The sequence below is a fragment of the Aplysia californica genome, unplaced genomic scaffold (assembly GCF_000002075.1).
Source record: "Aplysia californica isolate F4 #8 unplaced genomic scaffold, AplCal3.0 scaffold00242, whole genome shotgun sequence".
Classification (NCBI taxonomy): domain Eukaryota; kingdom Metazoa; phylum Mollusca; class Gastropoda; order Aplysiida; family Aplysiidae; genus Aplysia; species Aplysia californica.
Window position 1 is genome coordinate 975,158 of NW_004797512.1, and position 13,983 is coordinate 989,140.

Below are 13,983 nucleotides of genomic sequence, written 5' to 3' on the forward strand. Positions count from 1 at the left end.
CTCTATATATATCAACAGCAGAAGCTCAGTAAAAACGAAAGAAGGAAATACAGACTGGTTCAAAGTAAGATCTGGAGTACTACAGGGATGTGTTCTATCTCCCCTCTTGTTTATAATATATATGGACGCAATAACGCAAGAAGCAAACCAAAACCCAGAAAGCCTAAATGAATTTCTGTTTGCAGACGACCAATGTCTAATTTATCATGACCAACAAAGCCTCCAAAATCACACTACCGAACTCAACAACACCTGTGAGAAATTCAACATGAAAATAAGCTAATCAAAAACAGAAGTTATGAAAGTGAGCCGAAACCATAGTCCCCTAAACATCCATGTCAATAGTAAACAACTGAAACGGGTGAAAGAGTTTAAATATCTTAGCAGCACTTGCGAACTCAAAAAGCCAACCCTGTCACCTACCAGCTCGCACCCCTCCTATCTCATCCAAACATCTCCATGGACACAAAGAGACAGCTTATCACCTCAATATTCATACCAACATTAAGTTATCAGTGCCAGATCTGGACCTTAAGCAAAACCCATAAAAGCAAAATCACCGCATGCGAGATGAAATGTCTCCGCAAAACCCTTAACATCTCAAGACGAGACAGGCAGAGAAATGAAGAAGTGAGAGCAGCTATCGGCACTGAGTCCTTCCTGCGTTACATAGAAAGACAGAGGATAAAATGGTTTGGCCACCTGTTACGCATGTCACCTGACCAGCCAGCCTCGAGAGCCTACAACACCAAGCACTCAGGCGATAAAGGAAGAGGGAGGCCGCGCAAAAGGTGGATCAAGGGTGTCAAGGAAATCCTGAGAAAACGTAACATCACAACTGAAAGAGCTGCGGAGCTGGCCTACCATAGAAAACTGCATCTCCCCTCGACGCTTAAAGGCAGCAGAGGATGAAAAAGTAAAAAGTTAAGTAAGTTGGTGTTGTGGTGGGGTTGTTATTGTTGTTGGGGATGGTGGTGGTGATGTTGTTGTTGTTGTTGTTGTTGTTGTTGTTGCTGTTGTTGTTGTTGTTGGCAATGGTAGTGGTGATGTTGTTGCTGTTGTCGGGGCTGGTGGTGGTGGTGGTGGTGATGTTGTTGGTGGTGGTGTTGGTGTTGATGTTGATGTGGTGATTATGTTGCTGCTGATAATGCTGTTGTTGGAGGTAGTGGTGATGATTTTTTATTATTGTTTGTTGCTCATTTTGTTGTTGCTGCTGTTGTTGTTGTTTGTTGCTCTTGTTGTTGATGTTGTCTTTCTTTTGTTATCAGTGATGGTGGTGTTATGGTTGTACTTGTTCACCATGTTGGTGGTTGTGTGATGGTGTTGTTGTTGTTGTTTTCATTGAACGGGAGGAGGCTAAGTTTTAGTGTTGATCCCTTTCCATCATCATCATCATCATCATCATCATCATCATCATCATCATCATCATCATCACCATCATCATCATCATCATCGGAGCCGAAAAAGAGCCTCGCTCTCGCTCGAAGGTATCTTCGTGGAGTCTACCAGGCCTATTAAAGAAACAACAAAAAATCAGCAGCAGCAGCATTACCACCCACTTATTGTGTCCACGTGTGTGTTCTCCCCAGGTTTTTCTCCAGGCCACACCAGTCCAGGCGAGATCAGCTTCTCAGCAGAAAATGATTCGCAAACTCAGGTATGTGGGAGTGGGAACCCCTATCTTTCCCTTAGTCTCACTTTCTGGGATCATCATCATCATCATCCAGTGCCAGATCTGCGACAGACATCGGCGATCATGGTTCTCCATTCATTCCTTTGCTCGGATGCTATCAAAAAAGCTACGTTTCCCTGATCTTTTCCTGTTGCCCATTTGTTTAGGTTCTCTAAGTATCTTTGTTCTGGGCCTACCCCTGCATCCCTTGCCCTTGATTTTCTGGGATAGCCTGGGAAAAGCTTCTTGTGACACTGCCTATCTTGACCCTGTCTACCTTGGCACCACACACACACACACACACACACACACACACACACACACACACACACACACATACATACACACACACACACACATACATACACACACACACACATTCACACACACACACACACACACACACACACATGCGTGCACGTGCACACACACCGATAGACATACATACAGACAGACACACACACACAGACACACAGGCACTCACCCACACACTTCCACACACACATACACACGCACTCACGCACACACACATACACACACACACAATGCGTACAAACATACGCTTTCAAACATATAACCGCAGGAACCCCCCTAAACACACAACACTCACAAGCATGCCCACTTTTGGTCAGCTTCACAAATAACAGTTTGTTTTATTCCCTCAGGTTGTTCTTGGTGCTGGGCTCTGTGTGGGTGTTCTTCACCGTTGTCTTACAGGGCATGTACGTTTGGGCCTTCGATTTCCCCAAAATGCCACTTTTTGAGAAAATTGGGTATGTTGTTCGTTTAGATTCTTTATTTTGTTTGTTCAGTATGAAATGTATACTTTTAAAAAAAGAGTAACTGTAGCCGGTGAATTTCTGTTGAGTGTGTGTTGAGTGTGATCGTCTTTCTGCTGGGGCATTGTATCCTTCTCATCCCAGATCGGTCCATGGGGGGGGGGGGGGGGGGGGGGGGCCCCGGGCCTCGAGGTTAAGATGTTCGCCTCTTATTCAATAGGTCCCGGGTTCGAATCCGGATTGCAAGGGAAAACTTTCTTCTCCTAAATGTTCTCCTTTCACATTCCGTACTGCTCTCTAACAATGTTATCTCATCTGCTTTTGTTTCCACTTTCTTCCTCCACCCCCTCACCCCCCCCCCCCTTCTTCTGGGCTCCAGACACTTTTTGCAGCCTTTCTACTGTTAGTGCTTGGCTCCTTACTGCTGTCTGTGGGTGGTTGGCGAGTGCTCTGGTGTGGTTTGCTCCGTCTTTCCTATCAAATATCTGTCGTCCTTATCTCCCCTCCTTCTTTTTTGTGTATGTTACTCTCTTGTAACTCGTAATCTTTTCTTCTGCACTTACATGCCCTTATTGTGTTGCAAGTGCCATAAAACTTACTAAAACTTTAAAAACTTAGTGCTGTCTTTCAGCCAGACCCCTGATCCTATTGTAGGTCAGATCTACACCTTGACTTCTCGGATAAAAGTGAAAAAATCTCAGAGGTCCTGCCTGCAAATCGCGCACGTTAAAGATTCCCTGGTGGTCCAAAATCGATAAGAGTAGGCTTCAGCCGTTACCCGGGCAAAATTCAAAATGTCCTACCAACTGAAGATGTTTAATGTGTCCCACGCGCTGATATGACCTTATGCAGTTGTGAGCGCCGTAAAACACTTACAAAAAAAACCCAAATAAAATAAAATTGGCCCTGACATGCAGGGTGAAGCAGCCCATCTCCTAAGTGATTTGTTTCGATGTGGTAGTAAACAAGGTAAAAGGTTAGAACATGATGAAGGAGCGTGCCAGCTATTGCATCACTTCTGTCTATCGCTACAGGGCGACGGGCTACTGGCTTTTGTTGTCATTTGAACTGCTGGGCCGAACGGTGTTCAACTGTGTGATCCTAGCTATTGTGATGAACTACACCACTCAGTGTGAGATGATCAAGTTCTACGTCAAAGGCCTGGCCATGAGGCTTCATGAGAAGTCTACGGATCTGAAGTCGGCCATGAAGGTGAGCAGCAAAGAGGGTGTATCCTGTATAATATTATTGCAGAAAGTGCAGTGAACTTTTGGAGATAGTTTCGTCCTCTTTGTTAAATAGCAAGTAGGTAAGAAGCACAGAGATAACAGTATTGTCACAGAAGGTGCAGTGAGTTTCCTGTGATAGTTCCTTCATTCTTCAATGGGACAACCGCATAGAAGGGCTTGTTAGCTCAAAGGTTCACCCAGGTTGAAATGGGTACCCGGCTTTAGACAGTGAACGATCTTGTCAGTTTGATAGTGTTTGAGCGCGTGAAATCCGCAGATTGCACTGTACGCTTCTGCGGAAGCCGAGAATGTTTCTGAGTGTTCTCAGAGGGTCTGCTGGGGTAATAGTAGTTGTAAAGCGCATAGAGCATGCTCTTGAGCATGGATATGCGCTATATAAATGCAATTATTATTATTAAAGGTGAAGTGTATAACTGCAGTGGTAATTGTCTTAGACGACCGCCCCCTGGCATGGAGAAAAGTGGCCATCTTAGACAGGTGGCCGGCTCACAGCATTGTCAAAAATATTCAAGGGTAGAAAGTCCCTGCTTGTACTGGTGGAAATCTTATAGAGGTGGCTGTAAGAGAAGGTTCGACTGAACATATTATTACACCCTCAGGAGCCTGTAGTGAATCGAAGCAACTATGTTACCATGAGAGATAAACTTACTTTTGGCCACTGGGCAAATGAGGCTGTTGCTCACTCAACCTAGTTTTGGATATAATATAAGAGAGTAATAATGTCCCCTTGTTCCCCCCCCCCCCCAGGATGTTCTGATGTTGCGGCAAAGCCTGAGCCTCCTCAATGGCTCCATCTCCAAGATGACTTCTCTGGCCTCCATCATCTTGGCTGAACTCACCATCATAGGTACGGCAGGTCATAGACACACCTAAGATTACCATACTACAGGGTTTTTTTTTTGTATTCTCCCTATGTGAGAGGTGTAAGTCTCATTAATTTAAATTGAAGATGAATTTCACTTTATTTTCTATTGTCCATACTTTGTCCACCAAAGGAAATTGTTAATTCCTCCGAGCGAGACTCGGCCCAGTGACAGAAATGTGCAATGTTTGACCCATGATAAGAGATATGTGCACAGCCCGTACTTTTTCAATATGGAAAATTTATTTAACAAATGAGTGCTCTATATGATGTGACGTTGGCCAATGGCCGTAAACACTGAATAAACTTACTTATTTGTATTCTCACATAAATCCATGTCAAGTTGTTCTTATCATGAATTAGATTAACCAGGACATAAAAAATCAGTTTTTGCCGTCATGAAGGACTGAAGGTTCAATTGTTGAGATGTATCCTTGAGTGTCTTTTTAAACCGCCATAAGCAAAAAGAAAGTGTTGCTATTTGGGGACCAGCAATGATGTTATTATATTATGCTTTAGTTGCTACGCTTGTCATTACCATGTGAAATTCAAAGCATATTAAAAAAAAAAAAAGTTATTTTATTCTAAGATCTGAGGCTAATTGTCTGGCTTGATGACTCCTCAGGTTTCTGTGTGCTCTTCCTCAATGAGCACGATGACCCGCGGCTCTGGGTGTACAGAATTCTGTTTCCTATTGTCTGGGCAGTCATGTTGGGCTTCCCATTGTTTCAGGTGAGTGGCACGTAGGAGGGTGTTTTGATATTGCCTGCTTTGTATACTTTATTTTAACTCTATCCATACTTCCTGGGGTCATTTTGTACCCCCGGGGTTGTATTCTTCACCTTTTAGAATACTTCTAGTACGAAGATCTCTTTGAAACTTTCAGTATTTCTCAAAAAATCATTTTGACAGACTCCTATGCAAGGTGTACGGATCGAATTAACAGTAAATTTCCTCTCTTGAAAGTGGTGGCACAGAGTTCCCCACGTCGTATGGACACGATAGTAAAACACGACGTACGGATAGGGTAAAAAAATGCTCTGTCAATTTAACGCTGATTCGCAGTGAATAACAAATGAGACTATGGACCATATGTTCCTGAAATGTCCAGCCAGCTGTCGTGCCAAAACACGTCTGCTGGGACATTTCAACGGCCCACGGTCAGCACTGTTCAAGGACCCCCGAGCAAGTGTTGACCACTTATGATGTCACAGTGCCAGAGAGAGAGAAGGAGAGAGAGAGAGGGGGAGAGAGAAAGAGGGGGGAGAGAGAGATAGATAGATAGATAGATAGATAGAGAGAGAGAGAGAGAGAGAGAGAGCGAGAGAGAGCAGTTATGTTTCTGTTGAGTTTAACTGTCCTTCATTTTATGAATGGAAGTGTTTCCTGTAAATGGCAAAATGTTTTAAAGGGAGTTCCTGAAAGTTCTTACGACGAAAGCTGTAGCTTTCACCAAAACCCATAGCGTTTTGTAAGAAGGGATTGGGAAAAAAACCCCCACTTCATTGCCCCAATGCCCTCATCTGTTGCAGATGCAGGTGTACCTTACTCAGTTTGAGTTTGTGTCAAGTTACAAAGAGGAAGGATATTTTGTCTTTTCAGAATGAGTATGTTGCCTGCGATGATACACAGAATTGAACCTGATAAACTGGGTTTTTTTTAAAGGTCGTAATGAGTATCTTTGCAGGGTTTTTTTTTGCTTTTTAAAATTTTGTTGCTGTTGTTGTTGTTGTTGTTGTTGTTGTTGTTTTGGGTTTTTTTGGGTCCAATCAGGAAACGTTTCCTTCCTGCCTAGTTTCCAGTCTGGGAATCAGATGCTCTTTATCACCTTTTTTTGTGGTTAAAGGACTTGATTCTCAACAAAAATGAAATAATCACCGTCAATTTCACCTTCTTTGATTGCTGGGTTTTTAAAAAAATGAATACCAAGTTGACTCTGATTTTATTGTTTAATTTCTGTATTATGCAGTAGAATAATATTATGATGCTATCTTTCTGGAATATTCACAAGGTGCATTCCACTTCAGATATCTGGAAAACTAGCATTATTTACCATCTGTTTGTTGTTTGTTTTGACACTGCATATTTATGATCCGATGATATGGTCGCTTTTAAGCACAAGGGGGCTATCCCGGAAAATGCTGTTTTGAGAAAATCGAAGGTACATGTAAAGTTTTTGCCCCTTGTTCAGTTTCTTTAAAAGACATGGAGAGTTTTCTCTATAACCAAACAAATATACTCACCAATGAAACAGAACGTCTCCTATAGGTAGGGCGATGTCCACTTTTGGTGTAGGTCAAGATTTCTGGAAACCCCCGAAATCTGGGTTAGCCCGTTTGTACTCAAAAGCGACCATTTGATAGTGCCCCCTGAAAGATGGCCTGTGTTGTGTATATTTATATATTTCTCTAAGCAGATTCAAGCTACAGTATTTCTTCACCTTGCATTTTCAGGCAGCTCGTGTGAATTCTATCTGCTTGAGAATACAGAAGATAGCCATTGAGATGAGGGTCTTTGGCTACAAAGGGGCATCCATCATAGATCTGGATTCTTTTCTACATTTTGTCACAATCACAAAGTTGAAAGTAAGTATTATTTTCTCTATGTTGTTTGGGGTCTTCTTTAAGGACAGGAAAAGAAGCTTCATTTATACGTACTTTTAAGCTGCTCACAGAATCAATATTTCGTTTTATTGCAATTGTCTTTGCTGTAAAATAATTGCTGTGCACACCATAGCTTTATGAAGAAAAGCTCATTACACGTTGCCAGATTTGTTTAAGCCACTTAAGGAATATCATATTGGCATGAATTAGAATTCTGTTTTTTTTATACCTCGGGTGGATGTATGGATTAAACTTACTGAAAGTGAAGTTAATGAAGCATTATGCACTAAAAATCTACTTAACTTTTCTGTAAACTCAAACGTTTATCTAATTCATTATAATATTGTAGCATATGAAATTCTAAGCTAAAGCTTCTGAAGGCCTTCACTTTATATTTCTAGCTACCTGTAACATATTCGAGTCATTCATACTTGGCTGTGACTAGAGTGTAGATTCCTAACTGGCTGGGCTATGTTTTCCTCCTGCGATGAAGGCACCGGAAAGGAAAACTATTCAAATGTTCAAGTTTCAAAGATTACTCTACGATCGTTTGCATACAATATTAAATTTATTTGATGGGATATAATTTGTTCTAGGTGAGTAAACATAAGCACGTGTATAATAGTGTGTAGACCTTTTTGAGATCTTTCTGTTCTTATAGAAGAGATAGTAGTTTCATTTTTCTTTAATAATAGTTTTATCAGTTCTAATTGGTAGAATTCAAACCTGATTCTGTTTTTTTCTGTACATTTTGTTTGCTTGTAATTTTGTTTTTATGTGATGTTTTTGTTTTGTTTTTGGTGAGGTTCAACTTTTAGTCATTCTTATATATATTTATTTTTACTAATTCTCAATTGCAGTGATTATATAGATTAAAAGTTGGTTCATGACTCAATAAATAGAAAATATTCTCTAACATTTATACATTTTTTCTTGTTCTGTCCCCAGGGGAAACTGTTTCACATCACTGTATTGCCGTCTCATTTGATATTCTCCATCATCGTCACAGCGTTCATTCTTCTCATCCTGTTTCAAACCAGCATACTGCACACATCTGAATATGTGTTCTAGGCATATTCAAGGAGAGAGCTCAACAGTTTCTCGAGGAATTGCTTCTCTACTTAAGGAAACTCATATAAGGAAAACTTTGGAGAGCTTCATTGTGGTTTCTTCGCTGCCTAATTAACGTCCCAAAAGAACAATTCTGAAATCTCTAAGGATTTCTTTGTTTTAGTAAGAGTTTTACGGCACTTGAACACAGTTAGGTCATATAAGTACCGAAAGATTAGAGGTGTTACAAGAGAGTAACAAACACTAATAAAGAAAGAGGAGTGATTAGGACGACAGATGTTTGATAGGAAAGAAGGATCAGACCACACCAGAGCTCCACCATCCACGCACCCAGGATTTCTTCCGTTGCCAAGTGAAAATTTTCTTTCAGAAACCAAAAGAAAACAATTCATCAACAGAGAGCAGGACAATCAGACGGTGGCTTTGGAAAGTATGGACTTTTTCACACTTGCCTTGTTGTTCTTGGAGAAGGGTGACGTGGGTTTTTTTTTTCAGGAGTCGATCTACCTATGTTTTTAATACAACTTTTTCTCTTGTTGCAAAAGCTGAGGAGCTGCTTGTCAATGAGCTGAGAGTGGAAAAAAAGAACAGTGCACTGTTGTCCTGTAGAACTCATATGTGCGATGACGTGGTGGAATCAGGCGCTCGTCAATTTTTGGGCATATAAGGTTATTGGTATCATCTAAAAGATTGTTAATGTTCCTTGCTTTTGGTGGAAAAAATATCCGTCAATGTAGAATTAAAAGTTGAAATAGTTGCCTTTGAAGGAGGTCAGGGTCGTCTGGTTTAAGAGGTAGAATTATCGAGAAAATGGCCGCCCAAAGTTTGGTAATTTCTATAGCTTGAGAGTCCTTGGAAACTGAAAATTTACAAATCTTGTGCCTTAATCAACGTTTTTCTGTAGAAATCCTTCAGAAATGTGTTTTCATATGGATATAAAAGGTGTTAAGCTAAAAAGAGAAAATTAGAAAAAAATTGCCCAAAGGCCAGAAAAACGGCAGTTTCGTTGATTTCATTGTTTTGACGAGCGCCTGATTTCACCAAGATGCCTCACATATTATGATGGAAAGGAGAACTGTCCGACTCACTCACAGCAGAGTGGCAATCCTCTGAGTTGTCATGACTCTGTGTGTTCAGGGCTCACTACTGACTGTCTCTTTTCAAGACTTTGATTTTTTAATTTTTTTTTTTTTTTGAATTTTAGAAATGCTCTAACAGACCAAAGTATGTTGTTTGACTGTGGGTCACATGACCGTATATCAGACTTCAACATAAGTTAAGGATCACTTGTAAATTTGGCTAAAGTTCCCCGAGAATTTCCGTGCTGCACGTTGTGGTTTTGCCCCTTGAAGAAGCTTTGTAGTACGCATTGTTAACCCATTAACACTTTCAGAGCAAAAAAATTTGAAACATTTCTTGCTGTCTTTTTTCGGATATTTAAAAATCAGACCCATCTGTCAAAGTGGTCCTTGACTTATGTTGAAGTCTGTATAAGTAAATCTGTGTGAAGAAAAGAGAATGACTGAGGAGGAAAGAATACAAATGCAACAAAGAGATGCCTCTCTCTATATATATATATGTAGATATCACTAGTGTATATTATATCTGAGTATACTTTTTAATTAATAATATTCATGAGCGGAATTTGGCTATCTGAGAACATCTATGACTCAAATACTCAGGGTTTGTATGTTACTTCCCTCTTCGTCCAAGCAGATGTTTGGTGGGTGCCACTGGCAGGTCCTTCTTTTCTTTCCTTCTAGTGGTGGGTTGTTGGGGCTTCTATTTGTTGTTTTTTGTGTGTGTTTTACGGCGCTTGCAACTGTATAAGGTCATATGAGCGTGCGGGACACATAAAACATTTTCAATTGGTAGGAAATTTTGACTTTTGCTCGGGTGGCAGTCGAAGTCTACTCTTTTCCATTTTGAACCACCAAGGGATCTTTCACGTGCGCAACTTGTACACGGGACCTTCGACATTTTTCGCCCTTATCGAAGAAGGCTAGGTGTAGATTTTACCTACCATGAGACCAGGGATGTGGCTGAAAGACAGCAGTAAGAAAGAGTCTAGGAGTAGCAGTAAAAAGGCTGCGAAAAGAGTCAGAGCCCAGAGGAGGTGGCAAAAGAGGTGTGGGGGTGGTGGCAGAAAGTGGAGACGAAAGCAGACAGCAGAACATTGTTAGAGAGCAGGAAAGGACGTGAAAGGAGAACATTTTAAGCAGAAAATTTTTCGTCGCTGTCCGTACTCAAACCTGGGACCTATTGAATAATGGGCGAACACCTTAACCTCTATTTGTCCCCGTCGTTTTATGCAAGAAAAATTCTGAAATTATACAAACTGAGCCCAAAAATGTGAAATTATGCGTTTTTGTTACTTTTAACAAAGAATGTTAAAGAAAAAAAATCAGAAATTATGTCAAAAATGATCAAATTTTGCTAAATTGTGCGGGGTGCATAAAACCACGAGGACTGCTCTATACCGCGAGAGCCCCCCCCTTAGTGTTTGTGTCTTTTTATCTTACGTTTCTGAGCACTAAGTGACAGTCATTGTGTCAATGTGTCTCTCTTTACTCCAAGAAAAACCCTCACACCCACGAACCTGCTGGTGCGGTTGGTCGGTGGGTGCTCTAGGCGGGTGTGATTTGTCCTTCTTTCCTTTCAAACATCTATCGTCTGTATCTCTCCTCCTTCTTTTTTGTGTTTATGCCTCTCTTGCAACACTTTTAATTTTCGGCACTCATATGACCTCATTGTGTTGCAAGTGCTCTAAAACTCCTACTAAAATTGAAATACAAGACTTGCTAAGCTAAAGATAGCAGCCATCAAAACTTCTGATTTTGGTATGTGCAATTTAAACATTTCCTTTTTTCAAGAATTTCATTTCGACGACAGAATTTTGGAAATACCAGTCTGTACAAATGACACGAGAGGCTTTCTATTGTACAACGGTGTATTCGCTTGCTTCTTGCTGTTTACGAAAACACATTGTTAGCTGAAAAAAGTGTATGTTGCTTTGCAACAATGGGTTAGCTACGGTTTCAGTTTTCCAGAATCTAGCAGCAAAGACAATATATATATATATATAAAATATCTCTGCTAGATTGAGCAAAAACTAAGATGTCAAGAAAGGGACATCAGACCTGTCTTATTTTTTGTCAGGGGCTGAGAGCCTAGCGTTACATGTTCTGTAAATGAGTTGAATATCTTTCGTCCTGTTATTTGGGGAATCTGCTATCCTAATTTTGTGATAACTTTACTCTTGCTAAAAGAACCTATTTTGTTGTAGTTTATGCTTCTGTTTTTACCATCCCTTCATTTGACAGCTTCCTATGCTCTACCCTGTTATTTCTTGTTGTTTATGTTGATTACAACTTGACAGACATCTCAAAAGAATTTCTTTCTTTACTTTTCACACTCTCTGGCGACAATCTGCTGGCAAGGCAAAAAGAAATGTTTACCTTGTCACGTGCTGGGAGGTACAAATTGATGTTTGACATTTTTCAAGCTTGCTTGTAGGTTTTCCTGCGGACACTTGCTAATGTCTGCTCTGCTTGTTTCTTTTACTTACCTGCCACTTTCCTTCTTAACATTTTCAAATGTGAGGCAGCGTAGTGGAATCAGGCTCTCGTCAAAATAATCAAAGTGAAGAAACTTGCATTTTTTTCACAGGTTTGTGAACTTTTATCAAATTTTTGATTTTTGGCTCGACACCTTTCATGCCCATTAAAGAACTGATTTCTGAGTGGATTTTTCTGAAAACCGTTGATTAAAGGTACAAAAAAGGTAAATTTTCAGTTACCACGGACTATTAAGATAAAGAAATAACTAATCTTTGGCGGCCATTTTTTCACTAAGTTTACCTCTAAAAACAGGTGACCCCCACCTCCTTCAATGGCAAATATCTCGACTTGTATTCAAGATAAATTGATATTTTTTTTCATCTAAATAAAGACAAGTGAACAAGCTTTAAGATGATACCAATAACTCTACGTGCCCAAAAATTGACGAGAGCCTGATTCCACCACGCTGCAACACAAATGACTCTCCTTTTTTCTAATGTTTCCGTTGAAAACATAATGGTATATGTTTCTGTGCCTGTTGCCGTATTAGCTAGCCAAAAACTGTGTGAACATTTCAGTTTGTGGCTGTCGCTCTCAGGAACGTGTCAGGGTCTGTGTAAATGTTACATACTCTGTTTGTTTGTCATTTACTTAAAAAAAAATAATAGACTTTCCTTTCGCTGTCAATTGGATTATTTTTGCCTCTTATTTTGTTACTGTGGGGAATGTTTTCCATTTAATATGTTTCTGGTTCATGACAGATTTGTTTGAGATTTTTTTTTTCTGTAAACGTTTGTTGAAGTGAAATTTTGCAATCTATTTTTATATGCTGTTATTTTATTTTTATTTATTATTATTTTTTTGGGGGGTAGGTACATTTTTCTTCTCCTCTTTTCTTTGGGTGTGTCTGTATTGTTTTTGTTTTTCAATGAGTATATTCCGACTAGCAATCAGTATCACACAGTCTAAGTGCACTTATTGAATGTTGCAGGGTTGTTACTTTGTTGTTATATATTTCAATTCCTCACGATATAGAAAGGGTTTCAAAAGATTTCTTCAAGAAAATACCGCAAAGTTGTAAATTTGTACTTACAGGTTGTACACACAGTGATATGTGAGACATTGTGGTGGAATCAGGCGCTCATCAAAATAAGGAAATCAAAGATACCGGCATTTTTCTGCCGGTTTGGCAATTTATATCGAATTTTTGTTTTTTGGTTCAACACCTTTTATGCCCATTAAAGAACACATTTCTTTGTGGATTTTCTTGAAAAAGGGTTGATTAAAAGGACACAAGATGTAAATTTTCATTGACTCAACTTGGATGGCCATTTTCTCGCTCATTTTACCTCTGAAAACAGGTGACCCCCACCTCCTTCTTACACAAATATCTCGACTTGTATTCAAAATAAAGGGATATTTTTTTCATCCAAATAAAGGCAAGTGAACAAGCTTTAAGATGATATCAATAACTCTACATGCCCAAAAATTGACGAGAGCCTGATTCCGCCACGTTGCCTCACAAATGAACTTGAGCTGTCGTCTTAATTCAAATTGTAGCCTGGGTGCGTTAAGCCCCCATCAACCCAACAAGGGTCATTTAGGAGGATGGCTATTGTTACCCTGCCTGTTGGGGCCACCCTGGGCTGAAAGGAACACACAACATCCCAGCAGAAAGACCGAGACATTCTATTTCTTGAAAACTTTCCATGTGAGAATCAAACTCCTGTCCTCTGTGTGTGACTGGGACGTCCCAAACTGCTTCACCTTAGACTCGGTCATGGGGGTTGTAGAAAGAGGAGGAGGAGAAGGAGGAGGAGAGGTTGGGACTGGGAAGTGAAGATAGTAATAGAAATGGCTCTGCCCCCCCCCCCACCCCTTTAATTCAAGAAACAAAAAAATAAAAAACAAAACAAAAACAATCCCATCACCCCCAAAGCGAGAAACCCCCCCCAACAGCTTTCTAACGGGGAGAAACCAGTCTGGAACTATCAATAGTGCTGAGTACAACCCAAAATGATTTAAAGGTGAGCGCTACAAACAAGCCGCCATGCGGGGTTTGTGACCTCTGAGCAAAAGAGAACAATCTTTTTGCTGCGTCGGCCTATGAGAGGATATGTAACCAGGCCTGGGTGAGAGAACCACACCCGCGCCGGGCAACGGAATGGAATTGTCCCAATTTTGAA

At 40.4% G+C, this 13,983-nt stretch overlaps 1 protein-coding gene across 1 annotated transcript in view; it reads left to right on the forward strand.

Moving 5' to 3' along the window:
• LOC106012012 overlaps positions 1-8,412 on the forward strand; it is a 9,648-nt gene extending 1,236 nt beyond the window's left edge. Inside the window, exons 2-8 of the mRNA XM_013083583.2 lie at positions 1,590-1,657; positions 2,338-2,445; positions 3,486-3,663; positions 4,449-4,548; positions 5,189-5,295; positions 7,017-7,148; positions 8,115-8,412. Of these exons, the coding sequence (XP_012939037.1) occupies positions 1,590-1,657; positions 2,338-2,445; positions 3,486-3,663; positions 4,449-4,548; positions 5,189-5,295; positions 7,017-7,148; positions 8,115-8,237 (816 nt within the window). The 3' untranslated portion in view covers positions 8,238-8,412. The remainder of the gene's footprint in view (positions 1-1,589; positions 1,658-2,337; positions 2,446-3,485; positions 3,664-4,448; positions 4,549-5,188; positions 5,296-7,016; positions 7,149-8,114) is intronic.
• Positions 8,413-13,983: the final 5,571 nt, after the last annotated feature.